Raw genomic sequence first — 12124 nt, 5'->3', positions numbered from 1 at the left:
CTCAGCATTGTATCTTGCCCTAGAAACCCTTCTTGCCATAGAAACCTTCTTGCCCTAGAAACTATCTTTCCCTAGAAACCTTCTTGCCCTAGAATCCATCTTGCCCTAAAAACCATCTTGCCCTAGAATCCATCTTGCCCTAGAAACCATCTTGCCCTAGAAACCTTCTTGCCCTAGAATACATCTTGCCCATGAAACCTTCTTGCCCTAGAATCCATCTTGCCCTAGAATTAATCTTGCCCTAGATACCATCTTGCCCTAGAAACCTGGGTGTGACATTGGCCACTATGGAACTGTATACAGAAGGCACATTGTTGTGTGAACTGATTTGAATTGGAACCTGAAATGTGACATGGTCAGGAACATTTGGTTGTCTGGGTACATGTACTGTGTGAACGACTGATGCTCTGTGTAAATGGAAGACAAACTGAACTATATTTTCAGCCTTGTCTATTGTCAGCATGTTAGCAAGTGTCAACACTGTGATACAGTATGAGTGAGAATCTTTTACAGAGTGACTGAGTGACTTGCGGACCCTTAGCTGTGCCATATAAACTCAGTAAAAAAATAAATGTCCCTTTTTCAGGACCCTGTCTTTCAAAGATAATTTGTAAAAATCCAAATATCTTCACAGATCTTCATTGTAAAGGGTTTAAACGCTGTTTCCCATGCTCGTTCAATGAACCATAAACAAGTAATGAACATGCACCTGTGGAACGGTCGTTAAGACACTTACAGATGGTAGGCAATTAAGGTCACAGTTATGAAAACTTAGGACACTAAAGAGGCCTTTCTACTGACTCTGAAAAATACCAAAAGAAAGATGCCCAGAGTCCCTGCTCATCTGCATGGAGGCATGCTGCAAGGAGGCATGAGGACTGCAGATGTGGCCAGGGCAATAAATTGCAATGTCCGTACCGTGAGACGCCTAAGACAGCGCTACAGGGGGACAGGACGGACAGCTGATTGTCCTCTCAGTGGCAGACCACGTGTAACAACACCTACAGTATCGGTAAATTCGAACATCACACCTGCGGGACAGGTACAGGATGGGAACAACAACTGCCCGAGTTACACCCAAACGCACAATGCTCAGACTGTCCGTAATAGGCTGAGAGAGGCTGGACTGAGGGCTTGTAGGCCTGTTGTAAGGCAGGTCCTCACCAGACATCACTGGTAACAATGTCACGTATGTGCACAAACCCACCGTCGCTGGACCAGACAGGACTGGCAAAAATTGCTCTTCCCTGACAAGTCGCGGTTTTGTCTCACCAGGGGTGGTGGTCAGATTTGTGTTTATCGTTGAAGGAATGAGCGTTACACCGAGGTCTTTACTCTGGAGCAGGATCGATTTGGAGGTGGAGGGTCCATCATGGTCTGGGGTGGTGTGTCACAGCATCACTGAGCTTATTGTCATTGCAGGCAATCTCAACGCTGTGCTTTACAGGGAAGACATCCTCCTCCCTCATGTGGTACCCTTCCTGCAGGCTCATCGTGACATGCCCCTCCAGCATGACAATGCCACTAGCCATACTGCTAGTTCTGTGTGTGATTTCCTGCAAGACAGGAATGTCAGTGTTCTGCCATGGCCAGCGAAGAGCCCGGATCTCAATCCCATTGAGCACCTGTTGGATCGGAGGGTGAGGGCTGGGGCCATTCCCCCCAGAAATGTCTGGGAACTTGCAGGTGCCTTGGTGGAAGAGTGGGGTAACATCTCACAGCAAGAACTGGCAAATCTGGTGCAGTCCCTGAGGAGGAGATGCACTGCAGTAGTTATATTTAGCTGGTGGCCACACCAGATACTGACTGTTACTTTTGATTTTGACCCCCCTTTTGTTCAGGGACACATTATTCAATTTCTGTTAGTCACATGTCTGTGGAACTTGTTCAGTTTATGTCACAGTTGTTAAATCTTGTTATGTTCATACAAATATTTACAGATGTTAAGTTTGCTGAAAATAAACGTAGTTGACAGTGAGTGGACACTTCTTTTTTTGCTGAGTTTGGTTCCTAGAACTGACAGACATGTTTAGTACACAGAATCGTTAGCTACTCTTCTACATTTTTCAGATGGGTTTTAGTTACTGTTGTGTCGCTCAAGGATGCTACAGACATACCAGTCAGTGCATGTATGTCCAACCTTGGATAAAACTGTAGCCATTGTCAAATGTTAATGCCACTGTTTATATGAATAACTCACCTGAGTGATATTAAGGCACATTCATTCAAATCCCAGAGAACTGTCACTCACGCACATCAATAGATGTGCCAATCCTATCCAAGCCAACATGGGCATATGAACCTTCTCTCTCAACAGGTTACTACAGTATTTCTCCCTAACTAAAACTGTCCATTCTTCTTCCCCTCACTGAGAAACATGCAGAGCCACCAGTACTGCTGCACGCTGGCCAACTTCCGCATTGAGAAGAAGATTGGCCGGGGCCAGTTCAGCGAGGTCTACAAAGCCACCTACCTTCTGGAGGGCCAGCATGTGGCTCTGAAGAAAGTCCAGGTACTATATTGAGTCCTATCCTTTTTGGCATTTACTCTATAGGTACATCTCAGTAGTCTAAAGTGGCTTCCTCTCCTCGTCTCTCCTCCTTCATGTGCACTGCTCTGTGAAACATAGAAAAGGGGAAGACGATATGGGGAATACCTGGCTCTACCAAACCAGCTATTTGTTTCACTGACATCGTCCTTTCACATCAGTGCTAATCAAGGACTATTGAGATACAGCCAAGGGTTGGCAAAGGCAGTTTGGTTCATGTCTGGGCCAGGAAGGCCACAGTGTGTGCAGTGTTTTTCCCCAGCCTAATGCTTGAAACTACTGAACCATGTTGGTTAGTGTTTGGGTCAGAGGCCTAGACACACTTCTGCTCTACAGGTCTAGACGTGAAGATCACTGGCGTTACGCTTGGCACTGGGGTTATGTGTTAGAGCTGGCTGAGGATTCTATGGAATACCTCTGACAATGCAGTCGGATAACGGTACAAACTTCGTTGTTCTTTTCTTTAGATATTTGAAATGATGGACGCCAAGGCTCGCCAGGACTGCATCAAGGAGATTGACCTGCTGAAGGTAAGGCTGGTGGAATTATTTCTCAGGGGGTGAATCTCAATTGTACTTCCTTGATTCCTTTAATCCTCTTTCCTTGCCTCTTTCCTCGCCTCCTTCTCAAAACCCATTGGATGAGAAGGTCAGAGGTTCCTCATCCAATCTGTTTTGAGAAGGAGGCAAGGAGAGAGAACGTGAGGAATCAAATAAATGAAATTGAGATTCTCTCTGGCTTGGTCTCTTCAGGGGTTTCTTATAATCTGGTTTAACTGTAGGATGCACTTAAATCCAGCAGGTGTAGGTAAGGAAGCATTTTAGAGATGAGGGTGATAGTGTCAGGGAGCTTGGGTCTTATGCCAGTGAAATGGTAAGGTTTTAGAATGCTATGGCCCTTTGTCACAGGATCTGGGCCGAACGTGTGTGTTGGGGCAGGTTGTGACTGTGAGTGGGGCTGTGTCAATGTATGTCTTTTACTACTTTTTCTAGTTAATAATACACACAGTCATATAAACACATTCATTGACACACACATACAGGTTTGTGCAGTGGCAGATGTATATATACAGTACCAGTCAAAAGTTTGGACACGCCTACTCATTCAAGGGTTTTTCTTCATTTTTACTATTTTCGACATTGTAGAATAATAGTGAAGACGTCAAAACTATGAAATAACACATATGGTATCATGTAGTAACCAAAAAAGTTTTAAACAGATCAAAATGTATTTTATATTTGAGATTCTTCAAAGTAGCCACCCTTTGCCTTGATTACAGCTTTGCACCACTCTTGGCATTCTCTCAACCAGCTTCATGAGGTAGTCGCCTGAAATGCATTTCAATTAACAGATGTGCCTTGTTAAAAGTACATTTCCTTCTTAATGCGTTTGAGCCAATCAGTTGTGTTGTGACAATGTAGGGTTGGTATACAGAAGAGAGCCCTATTTGGTAAAAGACCATGTCCATATTATAGCAAGAACAGCTCAAATAAGCAAAGAGAAATGACAGTCCATCATGACTTTAAGACATGAAGGTCAGTCAATCCGGAAAATTTAAAGAACTTTCTTCAAGTGCAGTCGCTAAAACCATCAAGCGCTATGAGGAAACTAGCTCTCATGAGGACCACAACAGAAAACGTACCTCTGCTGCAGAGCATAAATTCATTCGAATTGCCAGCCTCAGAAATTGCAGCCCAAATAAATGCTTCACAGAGTTCAAGTAACAGACACATCTCAACATCATCTGTTCAGAGGAGACTGCGTGAATCAGGCCTTCATGGTCGAATTGCTGCAAAGAAACCACTAATAGAGGACACCAATAAGAAGGAGAGGCTTGCTTGGACTAAGAAACACGAGCAATGGACATTAGACTGGTAGAAATCTGTCCTTTGGTCTGATGAGTCCAAATGTAAGATTTTTGGTTCCAAACGATGTGTCTTTGTGAGAAGCAAAGGATGATCTCTGCATGTGTGGTTCCCACTGTGAAGCATGGAGGAGGAGGTGTGATGGTATGGGGGTGCTTTGCTGGTGTCACTGTCTGTGATTTATTTAGAATTCAAGGCACACTTAACCATAATGGCTACCGCAGCATTCTGCAGTGAAACTCAATCCCATCTGGTTTGGGCTTAGTGGGACTAATTTGTTTTTCAACAGGACGATGACCCAAAACACACCTCCAGGCTGTGTAAGGGCTATTTGACCAAGAAGGAGAGTGATGGAGTCCTGCATCAGATGACCTGGCCTCCACAATCACCCGACCTCAACCCAATTGAGATGGTTTGGGATGATTTGGACCGCAGGATGAAGGAAAAGCAGCCAACAAGTGCTCAAGCATATGTGGGAACTCATTCAAGACTGTTGGAAAAGCATTCCAGGTGAAGCTGGTTGAGAGAATGCCAAGCTGTCATCAAGGCAAAGGGTGGCTACTTTGAAGAATCTCAAATATAAAATATATTTAACAGTTATTTGGTAACTACATCATGATTATACGTGTTGTTTCAAAGTTTTGATGTCTTTATTATTATGCTACAATGTCTAAAATAGTTAAAAAAAATAGAAAAACCCTTGAATGAGTAAGTGAGTCCAAATTTGACTGGTACTGTGTATATATATATATATATATATATATATATATATCACACACACACACACACACACACACACACACACACACTTGTGTTTGGAGTATCGTTAAGTGCGTATAGTCCTCCGTCTGTTCACGTGTGTGTGTTACTCTTTGTCATTGTACGGGATCAAAGAGAGCCTCTGTTCTGACACTCCAAGTGTGTTTGCTGTCATCTCACGCTGGCTGTGATGCTCTGTTTAGAGTCGGCAGTGTGTGTGTGTGTTTATGTCATCGCAAGGTGTGGGGGGAGGGACAGCCACAGAAAAAGCCATGAGAGGACGAGAAAGGAAGAGAGGGAGAAGAAAAAGGAGGGAAGGAGGGAGGTGGCCCTGTCAGGTCCTTGATCCCGCCCGCCTGTCAATGCCGCCTGTCACTTTAACGACCTGTCAAATCACACGCCCCATCTGCTGCTTGTTACGCCTCCCGGAGTGATTGGCGGCTGCGCTGGCAGTTGGGGTTTTATGGTGGCATAAATTAAAGTGGTTTGTTGTCATCATCATCAGGGGTGACATTTGTTTTGGTGCGGCATGCGAGGCGGCCGGGCGGTAAAGTGGAGTTTATGACAGGGACTTGAAGTGTGCATCTGTGGGCAGAGACCCCTGTCAGGAAGAGTGGGTCAGATTAGCATACACGAAGACTGACAGTGTGTGTGTGTGTGTGTGTGTGTGTGTGTGTGTGTGTGTGTGTGTGTGTGTGTGTGGGGGGGGGGGGGGGGGGGGGGGGGCTGCCGTGATAAAGGAGTACATCACAACCAGTGCTTAATTTGAGCCGGATCCTACCGGAACCAGATCCGGCACATCTCAGTTTTGGAGTGTTTCGTTCCGGAACCCATTTGACTCCTCTGTAATTCTCCTTCCCCTAAAGAACATAATGTGAAAACGTACCTGATATTCTAAGAATTGCGCAACATTGTAGCTAGCCTATATAGACCAACTCGTGGCCATTGTTGGGTTGATTGTTATGATTTATTGAACTGCATTGTTGGCTAAGGGCTTGTGAGTAAGCATTTCACGGTATTCGGCGCATGTGACAAATAACATTTGAATTGAGATAGGCTTTTGGCACAAGCTTATCGGCCATCGACTGTGAGTGAGCTGCGCATCATTGGGTGAGTCAGTGAAACTGGAAAGCTTTTTTTAGGACTAGAACTTCCTCCTCATACAGTACAATATGTGTCTCCACACTCCTAGGTCTAGCCTATCGATGGTTTCAAGACCAGCTCGTTTTATTGATCCCAGATTCACTCAGTTTGTTAGTGTCAAAGTAGCCTGTCATTTCCATAATTTCTGCTGTATTAAAAAAGATACTGCTAAAGTCTCCAGTCATCTAAAATGATGGAGCATTGCATGAAATGCATTTATAAAAGGCCACATACTTATTATTTTCCACCATAATTTGCAAATAAATTCATTAAAAATCCTACATTGTGATTTTCTGGATTTTTTCCCCCTCATTTTGTCTGTCATAGTTGAAGTGTACCTATGATGAAAATTACAGACCTCTTTTTTTATTTTTTTTATTTTACCCCTTTTTTCTCCCCAATTTCGTGGTATCCAATTGTAGTAGTAGCTACTATCTTGTCTCATCGCTACAACTCCCGTACGGGCTCAGGAGAGACGAAGGTTGAAAGTCATGCGTCCTCCGATACACAACCCAACCAAGCCGCACTGCTTCTTAACACAGCGCGCATCCAACACGGAAGCCAGCCGCACCAATGTGTCGGAGGAAACACCGTGCACCTGGCCACCTTGGTTAGCGCACACTGCGCCCAGCCCGCCACATGAGTCGCTGGTGCGTGATGAGACAAGGACACCCCTACCGAACAAGCCCTCCCCTAACCCGGGCGACGCTAGGCCAATTGTGCGTCGCCCCATGGACCTCCCGGTCGCGGCCGGTTACGACAGAGCCAGAGCGCGAACCCAGGGACTCTGATGGCACAGCTGGCACTGCAGTACAGCGCCCTTAACCACTGCGCCACCCGGGAGGCCTCTCTCATCTTTTTAAGTGGCTGACTAAATACTTTTTTGCCCCACTGTATGTACATTAAGGCAGGGTAAAAGTGACTAGGCATTATTTATTATCCAAGATTATTACCCAAGATAGCATAGCAGTCAGACGTCCTTTATCCTCGTCTTGTCGTGTCCCGTGTATATATATATTTACACCTTTCTTTGCATATCTTTTATATATTTTCTTTTCAAACTTCAAAACACTCTCCTGCAACCCGCCTCACCAATAAAAATACCTTAAATCTGAAATTCACAATAGAAGCTAGCCAGTTTACTGGCTAACGTTAGTATTCAGCTAACCACGGTTTGTGGTCATCAGCTATCCTTTAGCTCGAAAAGCTATCGCCAGTTTTGTACAACAGACCAGGACATACCGGACCTATTTTTCTCTCCATATCTCCGGATTTCAACTGCAAGGTCTGGACATTTACACCTGGATCTCGCAGCTAGCTAGCTGCTATCCGTGTGACTATTGGCTTACGTCGATCCCGGAGCAAACATAAATTATTCCGGAGCTAGCCAGCTGAAGTTCCATCAGCCACTCCGGACCCGTTTTACTGCCGATGCGGAGCCCCACCAGGCCTTCACGACTGGACTACCGACGTTATCTTCCCGAGGGAGTTATCCAACTGGCCCCTCTGTCGCGACATTACCTGAACGCCCATCTGCGGGCCGCTAATCGTTAGCTGTCTTATCGACTTCTATCTGAATAGGTTTATCGGACAATTCTTCTTGGGTCACTATAACTATATCTATTTTGCCAATTGGATTGATCCCCTCTACCACACGGAACCCCACTAATCTACCGATGGAAATGCTGTTCTGGTTAGTGTTTATTGGCTCATTTTACTGTAGAGCCTCTAGCCCTGCTCACTATACCTTATCCAACCTTTCAGTTCCACCACCCACACATGCGATGACATCACCTGGTTTCAATGATGTTTCTAGAGATAATATCGCTCTCATCATTACTCAATACCTAGGTTTACCTCCACTGTATTCACATCCTACCATACCTTTGTCTGTACATTATACCTTGAAGCTATTTTATCGCCCCCAGAAACCTCCTTTTACTATCTGTTCCAGACGTTTTAGACGACCAATTCTCATAGTTTTTAGCCATACCCTTATCCTACTCCTCCTCTGTTCCTCTGGTGATGTAGAGGTGAATCCAGGCCCTGCAGTGCCTAGCTCCACTCCTATTCGCCAGGCGCTCTCTTTTGATGACTTCTGTAACCGTAATAGCCTTGGTTTCATGCATGTTAACATTAGAAGCCTCCTCCCTAAGTTTGTTTTATTCACTGCTTTAGCACACTCCGCCACCCCGGATGTTCTAGCCGTGACTGAATCCTGGCTTAGGAAGACCATTAAAAATTCTGAAATCTTCATCCCTAACTACAGCATTTTCAGACAAGATAGAACGGCCAAAGTGGGCGGTGTTGCAATCTACTGCAAAGATAGCCTGCAGAGTTCTGTCCTACTATCCAGGTCTGTACCCAAACAATTTGAACTTCTACTTTTAAAAATCCACCTCTCTAAAAACAAGTCTCTCACCGTTGCCGCCTGCGATAGACCACCCTCTGCCCCCAGCTGTGCTCTGGACACCATATGTGAACTGATTGCCCCCCATCTATCTTCAGAGCTCGTGCTGCTTGGCGACCTAAACTGGAACATGCTTAACACCCCAGCCATCCTACAATCTAAGCTAGATGCCCTCAATCTCACACAAATTATCAATGAACCTACCAGGTACCACCCCAAAGCTGTAGACACGGGTACCCTCATAGATATCATCCGAACCAACTTGCCCTCTAAATACACCTCTGCTGTTTTCAACCAAGATCTCAGCGATCTCTGCCTCATTGCCTGCATCCGTAATGGGTCAGCGGTCAAACATCCTCCACTCATCACTGTCAAACGCTCCCTGAAACACTTCAGCGAGCAGGCCTGGATCTCGACCTCACCCTGTGCAACTGGGTACTGGACTTCCTGACGGGCCGCCCCCAGGTGGTGAGGGTAGGTAACAACATCTCCACCCCGCTGATCCTCATCACTGGGGCTCCACAAGGGTGCGTTCTGAGCCCTCTGCTGTACTCCCTGTTCACCCACGACTGCATGGCCATGCACGCCTCCAACTCAATCATCAAGTTTGCGGACGACACCACAGTGGTAGGCTTGATTACCAACAACGACGAGACGGCCTACAGGGAGGAGGTGAGGGCTCTCGGAGTGTGGTGTCAGGAAAATAACCTCACACTCAACAAAACAAAGGAGGTGATTGTGGACTTCAGGAAACAGCAGAGGGAGCACCCCCCTATCCACATCCACATCCCTATCCACATCGACGGGACAGTAGTGGAGTGTGTAATAGGTTTTAAGTACCTTGGTGTACAAATCACGGACAAACTGAAATAGTCCACCCACACAGACAGCGTTGTGAAGAAGGCGCAGCAGCGCCTCTTCAACCTCAGGAGGCTGAAGAAATTTGGCTTGTCACCAAAAGCACTCACAAACTTTTACAGATGCACAATTGAGAGCATCCTGTCGGGCTGTATCACCGCCTGGTACGGTAACTGCTCCGCCCTCTCCAGAGGGTAGTGAGGTCTGCACAATGCATCACCGGGGGTAAACTACCTGCCATCCAGGACACCTACACCACCCGATGTCACAGGAAGGCCATAAAGATCATCAAGGACAACAACCACCCGAGCCACTGCCTGTTCACCCCCCTATCATCCAGAAGGCGAGGTCAGTACAGGTGCATCAAAGCAGGGACCAAGAGACTGAAAAACAGCCTCTATCTCAAGGCCATCAGACTGATAAACATCCACCACTAACATTGAGTGGCTGCTGCCAACATACTAACTCAACCCCAGCCACTTTAATAATGGAAATTGATGAAAATTGATGTAAAAATGTATCACTAGCCACTTTAAACAATGCCACTTAATATAATGTTTACATACCCTACATTACTCATCTCGTATGTATATACTGTACTCTATATCATCTACTGCGTCTTTATGTAATACATGTATCACTAGCCACTTTAAACTATGCCACTTTGTTTACATACCCTACATTACTCATCTCATATGTATATACTGTACTCGATACCATCTACTGCATCTTGCCTATGCCGTTCTGTACCATCACTCATTCATATATCTTTATGTACATTTTCTTTATCCCTTTACACTTGTGTGTATAAGGTAGTAGTTGTGGAATTGTTAGGTTAGATTACTCGTTGGTTTTTACTGCATTGCCGGAACTAGAAGCACAAGCATTTCGCTACACTCGCATCTGCTAACCATGTGTATGTGACAAATAAAATTTGATTTGATTTGAAATTTAGAACCATGAACAGATATAGCCCTTGGTTCTCTGCAGACCGGACTGCCCTTAACCAACACAAATACATCCTATGGTGTTCTGCATTAGCATCGAACAGCCCCCGTGATATGCAACTTTTCAGGGAAGCTAGAAACCAATATACACAGGCAATATACACAGTCAGTCATACTCGTCGCCAAACCCACTGACTCCAGGTCATCTACAAGACCCTGCTAGGTAAAGTCCCATCTTACCTGTAGCACGGGCTCCAGCAGGTATATCTCTCTGGTCACCCCAAAAACCAATTCTTCCTTTGGCTGCCTCTCCTTCCAGTTCTCTGCTGCCAATGACTGGAACGAACTACAACAATCTCTGAAACTGGAAACACTTATCTCCCTCACTAGCTTTACGCACCAGCTGTCAGAGCAGCTCACAGTTTACTGCACCTGTACATAGCCCATCTATAATTTAGCCCAAACAACTACCTCTCCCCCTACTGTTAGTTATTTATTAATTTTGCACCCCATTATTTCTACTTTGCACTTTCTTCCACTGCAAGTCTACCATTCCAGTGTTTTACTTGCTATATTGTATTTACTTTGCCACAATGGCTTTTTTTTTGTTGTCTTTACCTCCCTTTTCTCACCTCATTTGCTCACATTGTATATATACTTATTTTTCTACTGTATTATTGACTGTATGTTTGTTTTACTCCATGTGTAACTCTGTGTTGTTGTACGTGTCGAACTGCTTTGCTTTATCTTGGCCAGGTCGCGATTGTAAATAAGAACTTTTTTTCAACTTGCCTACCTGGTTAAATAAAGGTGAAATAAATAAATGAAATAAATTAGGAGAGAATAATAATAATTATAATAGCAATAGTAATAATAATAATGAGAGTAAAATAACCAACAGAGTAGCAGCAGCAAATGTAAAAGTGTGTGAGTGTTTGTATTGTATGTGATTATGTGGGAGTGTCGATGTAGTGTGTGTGTGTGAGTTTGTCTAACCATGTAATTAACTTATTTAGCAGTCTGGCTATTCTTATTGCTTGGGGGTAGAAGCTGTCTCAGAGTCTGTTGGTCATTTGACTCTATACGAACGAAGAGAGGGCACACACACACACACACACACACACACACACACACACACGTAAATCATGTGCACAGGCTCACGAACCAACACTATATCTTCACACGATTACACTTACCCGGACGCTCACACACACACACACCCGTAGGTGAGATAGTATGATCCTGTTTTCCTATCCCACCCATACGCTTCAGGGATTTCTGAGTGATGTACAGGCTGATTCTGACAGCCCAAACAGGGTGATAATACGGTCTACACCTCCTTCAGCACCTTCGATGCCACACAGGCTACTGAATGCATTAATCGCTTCACTGCATTAGGGAGTAAGTAAGCCTTGTCTGAGTCAGAACGGCCCATAGGGCAGGATCCCATCTCCCGTTTTCCCTAGCGTGAGGCAGTTTGATGTACAAGTACTATCCCTGGATAGGACGCTAGTCTGTCGTAAAGCCTTACTCCCAATTCTTCTACTTCTACTGCCAAGCAGAGGCATCAGGGCCAGTATTCATAAAGCATCTC

General features: G+C 45.0%; 1 protein-coding gene across 2 annotated transcripts in view; it reads left to right on the top strand.

Moving 5' to 3' along the window:
* The window catches only part of LOC139408360 (NIMA-related kinase 6), a 78240-nt gene that overhangs the window by 40518 nt on the left and 25598 nt on the right, over positions 1 to 12124 (top strand). The window contains exons 3-4 of one of the 2 annotated variants that reach the window (XM_071152134.1): positions 2384 to 2512; positions 3016 to 3078. In XM_071152134.1, coding sequence (XP_071008235.1) covers positions 2384 to 2512; positions 3016 to 3078 — 192 coding nt within the window. Of the gene's footprint in view, positions 1 to 2373; positions 2513 to 3015; positions 3079 to 12124 lie in introns of both variants that reach the window. The other variant, XM_071152135.1, reaches the window with a different exon arrangement.

The sequence above is a fragment of the Oncorhynchus clarkii genome, chromosome 5 (assembly GCF_045791955.1).
Source record: "Oncorhynchus clarkii lewisi isolate Uvic-CL-2024 chromosome 5, UVic_Ocla_1.0, whole genome shotgun sequence".
Classification (NCBI taxonomy): Eukaryota; Metazoa; Chordata; class Actinopteri; order Salmoniformes; family Salmonidae; genus Oncorhynchus; species Oncorhynchus clarkii.
Note: the sequence above shows the minus strand (reverse complement) of the source record. Positions and strands in the feature narration are given on the sequence as shown.